Source organism: Trichoplusia ni, unplaced genomic scaffold, assembly GCF_003590095.1.
Source record: "Trichoplusia ni isolate ovarian cell line Hi5 unplaced genomic scaffold, tn1 tig00003740, whole genome shotgun sequence".
Taxonomy (NCBI): Eukaryota; Metazoa; Arthropoda; class Insecta; order Lepidoptera; family Noctuidae; genus Trichoplusia; species Trichoplusia ni.
In genome coordinates, this window is record NW_020800446.1 from 17,195 (window position 1) to 29,629 (window position 12,435).

General features: G+C 44.2%; 1 protein-coding gene across 1 annotated transcript; it reads left to right on the top strand.

Moving 5' to 3' along the window:
* The first annotated feature begins 10,754 nt into the window (after positions 1–10,754).
* LOC113508072 (vegetative cell wall protein gp1-like) lies at positions 10,755–12,145 on the top strand. Its single transcript, XM_026891033.1, has one exon. The coding sequence runs from the start codon at positions 11,250–11,252 to the stop codon at positions 12,117–12,119; it is 870 nt and encodes a 289-aa protein (XP_026746834.1). The 5' UTR covers positions 10,755–11,249; the 3' UTR covers positions 12,120–12,145.
* Positions 12,146–12,435: the final 290 nt, after the last annotated feature.

A 12,435-nucleotide genomic window follows, 5' to 3' on the forward strand; every position in this document is an offset into this window, starting at 1 on the left:
GATTATCATTTCGATAATATCTTAAAAAGCACCCCACGCTTTTTTTCAAATAAAATATATTTTTTTATTCACACTATTATTAACTTATATTCATTGAAATTTTTAACACTATTTTCTTAATTTAAATTCATTTAAATTTATTTTCTATTTTTTTAGTTCAGTTTTCTATAAAAAGCGTGATTTTTAGTTTATTTTAACTATTATTTATTTTCTACTTTTTAGTTTGGATTATTTATAATAGCTTGTTTTTTTAATTTTAAACTTTATTATCACTGTGTTCAAGAGCTGCCGAGGGACAAGGGTAGATTTACACAGAAGGTTCAGGTTACAATTCAGGCTGGAACAAAGTCTTAGAAATTAAAATTATTCACGTATGGTAGATCCATTGGAAAATAAAAAAAAGTGAAAGAAAATAATAGTAGGATGAAACCCATTAGAAAAGGAGGGGAATATTATAAAAATGAAAGGAAAAATAAATTACGGGCGATCTGAGGTCGGGAAGGGGGTCGGTGTCGTTTGAAGGGTAAAAAACGGTTCATAGGCTGTCGCGGCAGTCGTCTGCTCTGCGACGATATACATCCCACAGTAGTTGTACGCATGTTGCTTGCGCTGGTGCACACGTACCCCACGCACCCCTCTGTGCGTCGTGGAGAGAAACCAGACCGGGAACAGTATGACGTCACACACCCCACGTCTCTACTAGAGGAATATGAAGAAAATGCAGTAATTCTTCTAATCAGGATCGGGATTCGCCAATTGTTCTACGAAGATGTTGTCAGTACTGAAGCTGAGGTGAGACCACAGAACATATATACCCATAGAGGGAAGAACGGCCAACGTCCAATGCCCATTATCGCGGTAATTATCGCGAGAATTTTTAACGCGCTAAAGTAGGTGGCTACACTTAATACGGCCAACGTGATTTGACGTTTGGCGATAAAACGGCGTTAAATTTACTTAACGGACTGCAAAGATGGAAATTAAATTAATTTGTTTAAATGGGTTCTATAGTAACATATCAGGCTTTCCTTCTTTTTTTTCATTTTTCAATAGTTGTTTTAAAAGCTACTAATTCCATCAGTCGACGCCAAGCATCACTTTGCGATCCTCGATTCTTGTAACTTTTCAGTTTTGGATCCCACAAACATGGTTCTGTTTGCAGAAGCTCCAGAAACGCAATTACTTTCTCGTTACTACACTGCATAGTATGTATTGCAAACACAAAACACGTGCGATCCCGGCGAGCTCCCGACGCACACTGACTGGCGTAGTGTGACCGCTTTATCGCATTAATTCTCGCGTTATTCTCTTTGATGTACCGCCACTTGAGTTATCGCCTAATGTCAAACGGCAATGTAAATGCCGTTGTCAAATTATTGCGTTAAGTCGTGGCTACATCTACGGTTAACGTCCTTTAACGCGATAATTAATGGCATTTCCCGTTAATGTGGCCCCAGCATTACTCAGCAATAGTCGACATTTAAACAGAATCACTATAGAAAAACACTGTGCTTGTGCATAATTCTAAATAGAGCTGTCCAATGAAACAAAGATTTTCACTTAACTTTTTATTCAGCATGATAACAATTACAATAACTCAGTAATTCATTTAGGAAACATACATTAGCAAAGCATAGTGATGGTGGGATCTTTAGAACACATGCAACAGATTCTAGTGTTTTCTTTCTCCGAACTCAACGCGATATAAAACACAAATTCAAACAAGAGTCACTGTCTTAACACCGAGTCTATATCTCACAAACACATAATTAATTTTCCCAAAACACAGCCACGGTGAAGCAGCCTCGACTCAACGTAATCAAAGTAGATAGAATTAAATGTAACTAGTTTATTTATCACAAATAAACACACCAACAAGATAAAATGGTGCGCTAACGCCGGCAGACATTTTGTTTTCTTCACAGATAACTATATACAAGTCAGAGAGTTTTCTTGTTCAGCGAAATTGTTGCCACACACTATCCCAGTTTTTTTTTGTTTTTCATTATTTGACGATCAATAAAATATGTCATATTTTTAAATAAAATATATTTGGTTGGCATCAGAATAATAACAACAATTATTTTCAAGGGCAGTTTACTATCAAAATCATTTAATAAGCATAATGATATGGAGAATACGATATTGTTTTTCCAAAATCAAAATTAAAATGTGGTAGCAACATTTCATAAACGCATATATTCATCTCTTTTACTCCGTTGTTGTTGTCTCTCTTCCTCCGTATCGCCCGCCTACTTACTGTTCGTAGAACTAAGTTGACAGACCCTGACACGGACTCTGTGGTGACAGACACCTTGCCGCTGAGCTTCAACACGTCAAGCAAGTACTGCGAGACAACAAGCTAAAAGTACCACGGCACCATCAGCCACAGTTGATCGTTTACCTGCTATACCTACTACCATACGTCAGAGGTGTCTGTCACTGACAACGAGACGGAAATAAAATCTAAAATTGAACCACAGTAAAATCCGTAAAAGTATTTTTATTTCTATGTCCAACATTCGCGTAAACCTGAGAAACCACTATTCAAACATTATAATCAACAAATAATGTAAGCTCTCTCATTGGTCAGCCAATCACACTTCGAGAATTTGCAAACTGACAAAATGTCGAAATGTCTTGTTTTTCTCGTTATTCTTTTTTTAGAACATGTTAAAACTCTACAATTTTATATTCAATGGCATTGCAGTTACTAGAAAAATATATAATATGTTTAAAAATATAAGAGTAGGTAAGTCGTTGCTAACTACAGACTGTAGGTAACTGTGTGTGTGTGACGTAAAAGACAACTAGGTAATATTATAAACGTGAAAGTAAGAAAAATCCTCAAATTGTTAGTCATCCTTAAAATTTATGGGTATTATACCCGTCATACATGATTTTTACTTAACTTTAACCGTTGACGTAACTAACGCACAACACTCAAATAACTCTCTGTCTTTGTAACATTTCTCGTTGCTGCTCGAGTCCTTTCGATGATAGCGTGATGTTATATAACTTATAGCCTTCCTAAATCAATGGACTATCAAATAAAGAAATAATTTTTTAAATCAAATTACTACGTGCCGAGATTGAGGCGTTCAAGCATTATTTGTTTATTTATTGCAAAAGTACACGATTGAAAATTTCAATATGGTTCAATGCCCAACAATACTATCTACACAGTTTGTCTGTTTGATCTCGTAGATATCATTAGATCTTAATAATATATGTTTAGTCAGAATTAAACAAGTTAGAACTTGTTCGGTGGTCAGGGGGCGGGGCCACGTGGCTAGAATTAAAGTGGCGCCTCTGATTGGTCGAGTTCAAATGAACTATTGCTCGTGTGCAAAATGTAGGTCCTGCTATTGGTCGGACAACACTATATAAGAAGGAATGTTTACTGAACTAGTCTTTTCTACTTTCAACATTCGATTCGTTCGGACGTAAGCTCTTGTCGTGCTTTCGACCGTTCGTAATTGTTTACGTGAGTGGATACTTCGTGGCGCGCCCCGCGTCACAGCTCGTTTCGTGTTTGTTGTTGTTGTGTGCCGCGGGCTACTATTTATAGTAGTTCGTGAGTATACGCGCTTCACAACACGTAAACAGTCGTTCCCTTTGTTCCCTTTGTTGAACACAGGGTCGGCACACCTGTAAGTCGACACTCGAGACGTCTTTTTAAAGACGCGCTCGTGTTTTGTCGCATTTCTCTGCTTCGATACGTCATTGTAAATCCACTGTTGTTGTACGACTCAGTGGTACTCGGTGGATACCTTACGGTGCCAACGAAGCCGAGTGGGTGTCGACCCACGCACCCGCCCCGTCCCTTCAGGACAGGGCAGTCAGTTGGACGGGTCCGGATCAGTCGGCCTTGGGGGGCCTCCTAGTCGACCCCGGATATCACCCACCTCCCAACCCTACCCCATCCCTAACCTCCTATTCGTGTGTGTTGTTTGAGTGGCAGCTCCGGCTTGTCGCTCTCTGCACACACGCAGTTAGGAAACCCGCTGCACAATAAGACTGGCAGCGGGTATTACAAGCTTAGGGCACACCTGTAGGTCACACCTCCCTGCCTACACCCGGCAGGGAAATACACATTCACTCACCCCCGGGTTAGTCCCACTCGGGGTTGTAGTAGGCCCGTTAGGACACGATTGCCGGGAGTTTCTTGCGGATTCTTCTCCCGGAACGTGCGCGTAACCGAATCCGCCAGGTAGGTTTGTTAGAATGTCTCGTCCCGCGCCTACCTCGACCCCGACGTACGAGACGCTTGAGCTTCTCTACGCGACAGTATGCAGGAGCCCTGCGTTGTTGCGTATGCTCCACGCGGAGTGCCCTGACCTGTTCGCTGGGGACGCGTTGGTAGGCGACGCGCCTTCTGCTCACCCCTCGCCCTCTGCGCCTCCCTCGCCCTCTGCTCACCTCTCGCCCTCCGAGCCCGCTCCTCCCCCCTCGCCCTCTGCGCCTCCCGAGCCCTCCGCTCACCTCTCACCCTCCGCGCCCCCCGTGCCCTCTGGACCCCTCGCCGCTCTCGCCCCTAAGGCACCCGCGAGCACTGCTTGCGCAGGGTCGCGGGTTAACATTCAGCCCCAACAACTTCGAGTAGCATTTTTCAATGCCCAAGGACTCAAAGCCCAACGCGACGAGGTCACGACCCTCCTCCGCGACCATCTGATAGATGTCCTTCTCGTTCAAGAGACATTCCTTAAACCGTTCGATAGGGATCCCAACATTGCGAACTACTCAATGGTCCGCAATGACCGCACCCGTGCCGCATCGGGTGGCACACTCATCTACTACAAGAGGTCGCTGTATTGCGCCCCTGTAGATCCGCCCCCTCTATCTCACATTGAGGCTTCTGTCTGTCGGATAGTCATGACCGATCATAGCCCTCTGCACCTAGTTTCAGTCTATATTCCTTCCTCCAACAGTGGGGCTAACTTGCAACCAGACCTAGAGTCCCTCTTCTCTCTCGGTCACTCCGTCATTCTGGCGGGTGACTTCAACGCCAAGCACGAGGCGTGGAGCTGTCCTGTCCGCACCCCGCGTGGCATACAGTTAAACGACCTCTCGTCAAGGCTTAACTTCGACATCATCGCCCCGATGAGTCCCACCTACTTCCCCGACCAGGTCTCGCACAGACCTTCCACATTAGACTTGGCAATCTTCAGAAACGTCAGTCTTTCGCTACGCTCTATTGAGGTCCTCCAAGAGTTAGATTCTGTCCACAGACCAGTGCTCATAGTTCTCGGCCCCAAGTCAGGTCCCCCTGGCGCTGGTCAGTCTGACTCCCTGTCGGAGCACGCACAGTCGGCGGTGTGCGATAGTTCAGGGTCGGTACCTGTGACCGGCGACGATCGCTTAGAACTACCGCCCGACATACGTGAACTGATAAGGGTGAAGAACGCCGCCACTCGCGCTTATGCCTCCTTCCCCAGCGAGCCAAACAAACTGAGAATGCGTTCCTTGCAGCGTGCTGTGAGGAGGCGCATCGCTCGGTTGCGCACTCAGATGTCCATCAATCTAAATGATGAATAGCACTTGTCGCGCATGTCCCGCCTCCTCCACGAATGCAAGTCCAACCACTCGTGTCGTGGCGGCTGCACGATACAAGTCCTCCCTGTTGTCGCGCATTAAGCGCCCCCGTCACACTCTCATATCCCGACGATAGTACTACGCTTCTTCAGGAAGCGTTTAGCTCCCAAGCAAGTACTAGCAACACTCCACACTATCGTGTCCGTCCTCGCCGGCGAGGATCGTCGCGAGTATTAAATGTAACGTAACTGTTGCCCCCCCCGTCCCTAGTGATATACCGGTCCGTTCTTATACCGGTCAAACTAGTAATAAACAGATCCCTAAATAATCAAAAACAGATCCAGCTGTCTCTTTTGTTTTTTGTAATTAATTTCGATAGTCAGCAACGGCTAAGTCGAGGTTCGAGCCCCGCAGGGGGTGCCCTTAGAACTCGTTGCTGACCCTAGCTTAGTAATATTGTTCTGGCTGGAGGCGCCATTAGTCTCGCTAACATAGTTCGGTGGAGCAGTAGAAGCCTCCCTCGAGGCTCACTGCGGTAGAAATTTTTAAAAAGGAAAACCAAAAAAAAAAACCAAAATTAAAAACGATTAAGCTTTTCTCGATGGCTTATCATATTTTAAGTTAATGTAATAATTAATTTTCATTCTCAAAACAAGCTTTCACGCAACGCCATCTAGTAAAAAACTTGAGTACTTGGTAGGTGATGAACATTCCATCCTATTTCAGGTAGATTGAAATAAACAAGAATATTGTACTAAATGTCCACACGCAGAGCGCAATTGACTAGGAAAAGTAATTAGTTGCAAAAAAACGTCAAGCATATTTATGGAAAATGTAAAATCATTAAATTATTTCGCTTGTTTCCAAGTGCTGCCATCTATTGCTTGAAGCAAAAACTGTGTAGTGATGATAATTCATAACTCATCATAAAACTTTGTAGTTTATTTTTGTTCGTTGGACGAGCTGTGTAATCCGTGATCGCTTGTTTTGGGAATGGGTATCTTGTAATGTGACTTGAATGCTTGCGAAACCACCGCGACGCAAGGATTCAATTCCTAACTGCAGTCATTGTTGAGTTTTGCCATCATTGGCGTACAAATTAAATAGTGCATTGTTGTCAACACAGAAATAACAACATTATATCTATAGAACAACTTAAATCTATTAACAAAAATTTGTAGACTTTTTCGTTTAAAAAATCCTTTATACAATAATAGAATTTTTTACATAACAATTTCTTAAATTCTCTTTTAAATAAATTATTATTCGTTATTTCTTTAATCTCTACTGGAATTTTATTATAAATTAAAGGTGCCATACATATCACACTCTTATGAAAGAGTGCTGTTTTAGCTGAGTGTAATTTGAAATAATATTTATATTTATTACGTCTATTTCTAACTACGTCAGCTGACAAGAGGGGAAACCAGGGTTGTTTCTGACAAATAAGGCTATTTCTAAAATGTACAATGACGGAAGTGTTAGTAAGGTTTTCAAAGTTTCCATTAAGCTTTAATTATTCGATTTGAAATCATGTAATGCAAGGTAAGTAATTTTTCTGCAGCAAAAAATAGAATCTTAGAAACTTAGAACAATAATTTAATAGTAAGTAGAGTATAAGCCCTCACATTATTGCAACGCCTGCAAAAAGCCGTAAAGCTGAACTTCAATTATTTTTACCTATTTAGCATGTTTAAAAACTGTAGAACCTTAACATGCGAATAAATAATTGGAGTTTGAGTTCTTAAAGTAGCGCCATCTGCCATGAAATGTATAATTACGGTTTTAAATACATGCAGTTACGTTACTGGTTCCTGCAATAGTTTCGCTACTGCATGATGGATGGCGCTTTATAGAAGTTTAATTTAGTTTAACTGTTTTTCAAAACGGGACAATTTAATTTCCAAGAGACATTGTGGGAAAAAAGAAGCTTGTGACTAAAATATTAGAGCAAATACAGAGGATATGCACAGCGCGGTACTCGAGAGGCATCATGCAGGCACCACAGAGTATAAATCTTACTAATGGCAGTCACATGAACTATGAAGCGGTGAGCGGCACTATGGCGAGAGAGGGGCAGGGGTAGCAGAGCGGCGCGGGCGCCGACCTCCGATTGCAGAGCGAGCCGAGTGCGCGGCCATTTTGTCGACGACACCAAGCCTACTGGCCATGGCGCGTAGATAATACAATTTTTATTGATCGTCAACCAGTAGCGTAGCTGCGCAATACAATATCTCTAATTTCGGTAACACCTTTAAGCTACTTGGAGTCTAGTTATAGAAGCCCATCACCGACGCCTTCGCTGCCAGCTTTCGAACTGCTCTTCAATTTTGTTCAGACGAGCCGGATTACGGACGGGCGACACGACGCCACTAAAACAAGAAGAACCTGCGCACGGGCCACGAGCGACCGTTACGTGGACTACGGAAGTTCGACACGCGGTGTCGTGTAACCTTCATAATATTATAAACGTCGAAGTATAATATATCATGGATGAAACCAATCAAGCAATTAGAAGATTACAGTGCCAACCAATAGTGTAACCCAGTGTGCTCATCCTCAATAATTCTCATTTCATTTAAACTTCAACTTCCTTTAAAGCCGTGGTCTTATGCCACGTGCACGTCCTCCATCCTTTACTCAATTCTAATTTCTAGCACAACTTAGTGCCCGATTCGTGTCCTAATCCTATATTTTCCTATTGTCAGACCTACATCAATGTCATGAATGCCCTTGTATGCACAGGTTGTCTAAGTGTTGTGTTCATTAACTCATATTTGTAATTTCATATTCACAGCTACATGTTTTGTGAGGTCGTGGTCGCTGTTGCCTTCTGCTGGGCAACTGGGGATGTTGGGCTTGCCACGTGGCATGGTTGCACGCCGCGGGTGTCTTGCTAACGTGCACTGCTTGCTTGCTTCCTTGCAAATATAATTTTAAGTATATTCTTGCATTAATTACTTTAAAGGTTTTCGAAACTTATCCTAAACTTAATTTTATTAAGTGAGTCGTTAATATGTTAATCATGGATTGCAAAACATGACTTTTAAAGCTAAATTAACTCTGTTTAATTCACATTAGAAATGGTAACAACTTGTGATACATTAAGTGCCTTGCAAATGATTCAAATGACTGAATTAAAACTAAGATTATCTAAAATAGAGGATTTATATCCTGAATATGACAGTATACACAGTGACATAGAAAACGCTTCTGATATTCCAGAACAGCAGTGCAAGGGTCGCGTATCCTACGAGACCCAGTAGTGTGCTGCGACTGCTGTTGCGCGGGAGATGTTGAGTGAGCAGGAGGACTCTGCGGGCACTGGATCAGCTGCAGGTGCGAGTACTGTTTCTGGAAATAAAGGTGGGATCAATCTTAACTAAATCTAATCTTGCTACTATTCACTTGCCTACCTTTTCGGGTCAATATCACAACTGGCTTGAGTTCCATGACACATATATCTCATTAATACATTTATTCTCAATTCTTTATTGCATATCATAATGTATACAGGGTTTTATGTATAAATATAATAATGTAACAATTATGGACCCTGTCGGGCACATCATACCAATATAAAAGGAAGACTGACTGTGTGATTTTTCAGTGTATTATTATTGGTTAATTCAAGTGAGGCTATTCCAAGAATTAGTTAATTTCATAACAATAAGTTTTCTTGACTTCTCTTATAAGAACTATGATATTGCATGCCAGCCATTATGTGACCACTACAATAACAGACGGCTTCTAGTTTACAATCATGTTCAAGCTATCCTTCATTTAGAACAAGGAGCATAATAATTCTTTAAAGTTCAGTGCAGAATCATCTTTTATCATTATTTATTTATTTTTGTTTAGGAAACAAACAATCTTATACATACAATGTTTACAGATGAGTTCCTTCAAATCAAATATTGTAATAGTAAAAGTTTTTATTTTATAAAAACAATAAATGAAAAGGTACAAGAATTTGGGTTACAAGATAATATTATGTAAGGGTTTATAAGGTAATTGTAAAACACAAACTACAAAATGTTGACAACGTTTTTCTTTAATTCAATTATACACTTAGTCTCAAGTGAATTGGATTAGGTGACTAGTAGGGAATGGGAAGCTTACCGTAATTCATAACATGTCTTGGAGACACTTCAGGATTTTAACAAGTTTCTGTAAAATAGACCAGATTTATAAGAAACTATTGCAGAGGTTCGCAGCAATGGTGTGAAGGGACAACACTGGTATTAGTGGTAGTACACAAATAATGGTCTGTTATTTCTTGAGGAAGTTTCGTAGTTGACAGTAAATGTCTCATGCTAATTAGTACTTTCACCTTGTTCTTTTGTATTGCTACTGTTAAAATACCACTATGTTTCCCCTTCACACCATTGGTATGAACCTCCATGAAATAGTTTTCCATTATGCAGGGGTAACCATGCCATTTATTGGTGCTCTAGTTTTATGTTGCGATTGCATTCAGAAGGCAAGATCTCTTAACCTATGCCTTATCTGCATATGTAGTGTCCATAAATCAAGTATAATAAGTGCAGGATGGGTGGCTGCAACCACTATTATAAAAACACAACACCATGTTGCATTTGAATGGGTCATCCAGTACATAGTGTGTCGCACGGACTCCAACCTTTCAGTACAGAGCACCACACGAGCACAGCTATTGGGGTGCCGGATTGGTGAAAAACGAGACGCCCTATCGCCGTTGACGACATTAGGGCGCTTCGCTGTGCTATTGGTGAGGGCTTCCTGTCGATGAGGCTTCTTTGCTGTTTCGCTGTTCTTCTCTTGTCGAAGTGTAGCCGTCGAATGTGACGACCCTCTTTTTTTTTTATTGGTCTTCTGCAGAGAAGTCAGCAGGGTGACTCTACTGCGACTGTGTCGCACGGGCTCCAACTTTGCAGTATAGAGCACCGCACGAGCACAACTATTGGGGGTGCCGGATTGGTGAAAAATTAGAAGGCCCTTATAAAAACCAAACTTAATTTATTGACGCTCTTTTTAGAGGATATACATATGTAAACAAACAAATTTTGTTTCCTACAAAGACGTGTAGGGCTCCACTGAAGTCCTCGGGGCTCCGTCGACGTCTATGGGGCTCCGCTGTCGATGAGGGCTTCGTCGTCGCCTGACGAGAGCTTCGCTGTCGCTGAGGGTTTCCTGCTGCTTCCTGTTGTCCGCTTGTCTTGATGTGTAGCCGCCGAATGTGTTGACCCTCGGTGCGGGCCTCTTTTTATACAAATTCGGGCCCCGAAATTCCGCCGCTCCCATTGGCCGACCAATAAGATCGCTTGCTTTTCGACCAATAAGAGCGGGGGCGAGGCCCGCGCGCGGATTTTATTTTAACCTTAAGTATGACGATACTTTACCACACCGAGAGCCGTTTACATAAATCCTTAATTTCTAGGTTAAAATGAACTATAATATTATTACAATTATACATTTTTTAAACTATTACTATGCCTAGAACATTAGAAAAATACAGTACGTGTAAGATCTTAATTTAAAAATATGAACAATTTCAACATAGTAATCTAATTAATTCCGGCTCTCCTATTGGTCTGCCCTGTCCTGAAGGGACGGGGCGGGGTGCGTGGGTCGACACCCACTCGGCTTCGTTGGCACCGTAAGGTATCCACCGAGTACCACTGAGTCGAGACGACTTAACGGCGCAGGGCATCGCGTCGACCAAGGTGCACCGTATGCACCGTGCCAAAGGCCTAACGCCATTCGAAATGGTATTGGCCGTCATTCCCCGATCCGCCGATACTAAGGCAATTTTCCAAATCAAGACGGTATGCCACCTGTCTGGCATTACAGTCGAGGCTCCGCATAAACGCGGCCCGCCCGGGCAGTGTCACAACTGCCAACTGTACGGGCACGCCAGCAAATACTGCAAGGCGCGCGCCAGGTGCGTCAAGTGCCTAGGCGACCACGCAACGGCGTCCTGCCCCCGCCCCAAAGTCCCACTCCCAGACTCGGAGCCCCCGAGCTGCGTCCTCTGCGGGGAGCAAGGCCATCCCGCAAACTACCGTGGGTGCCCAAAGGCTCCCAAGAGCCGGCCCTCGCAGCCATCAAAGCCCAACAAGGGGCAGAAACGAGCTTCCACTCGCCCCTCTGCACCCGCCCCTCCCACAGCCCAGACCTCGCTGAGACCTCAGAGGCCCTCCTTCTGGGACAAACTCGGAGATCCGAGTGCGTTCCCTCCCCTCGCCCCTCAGGCAAGCAAGGCCCCTTCGGCACCCCGCATCCCGTCACTCATGGGATTGCAGATCCCCCCCCATGCCCCTCAGGCATCAGTCGTCCCACCCTTGTTGGGACTGAACATCCCACCCCCAGCCTCGCAGCCCCAGAGGGCTCCCAGCGCACCGCGGCCAACTCCCCCGGCCACCCAGCCCACCTCTGAGATGAAACTCACTCGAGCGCTCATCGAAGTCCTCGATGGTGAACTCATGGAGGTTATGTCCCAGCGCTTAAGCGCCAGCCGATCTCCCCAGGAAGCCCTGGGGATTTTCTCCGAGATCCGCAACCTGATCTCAACCCTGAACTCATTCTCCCGTGCAGGTCACTAATGGCAGGCACAAGCGGAAATCTCAAGCCCCGACAACTTCGGGGGCGGGGGTGGGGGGAGGCGCAGGAGTTGCGCGCGGGCTTGGCCTTAGGGGCGGGCGGGGCGGGCTGCGCGGGGAGCGCAGAGGGCGCAGAGAGCGCAGAAGGCGCGGGGGGCGCAGGGAGCGCAGAAGGCGCGGAGGGCGCAGGGAGCGCAGAGGGCGCGGGAAGCGCGGAGGGCTGTGAGTCCGGTGCCGACAACAACCCGGGGAACCGTGCGCCGTACTTACGCACTAGCGCAGGGTCATCCCGTGCTGCCGCGACGAAGGACAAAAACAC

Bases quoted from the DNA above. Each gene is read 5' to 3' on its own strand.
- LOC113508072 (XM_026891033.1), top strand. From the start codon at position 11,250: ATGCACCGTGCCAAAGGCCTAACGCCATTCGAAATGGTATTGGCCGTC.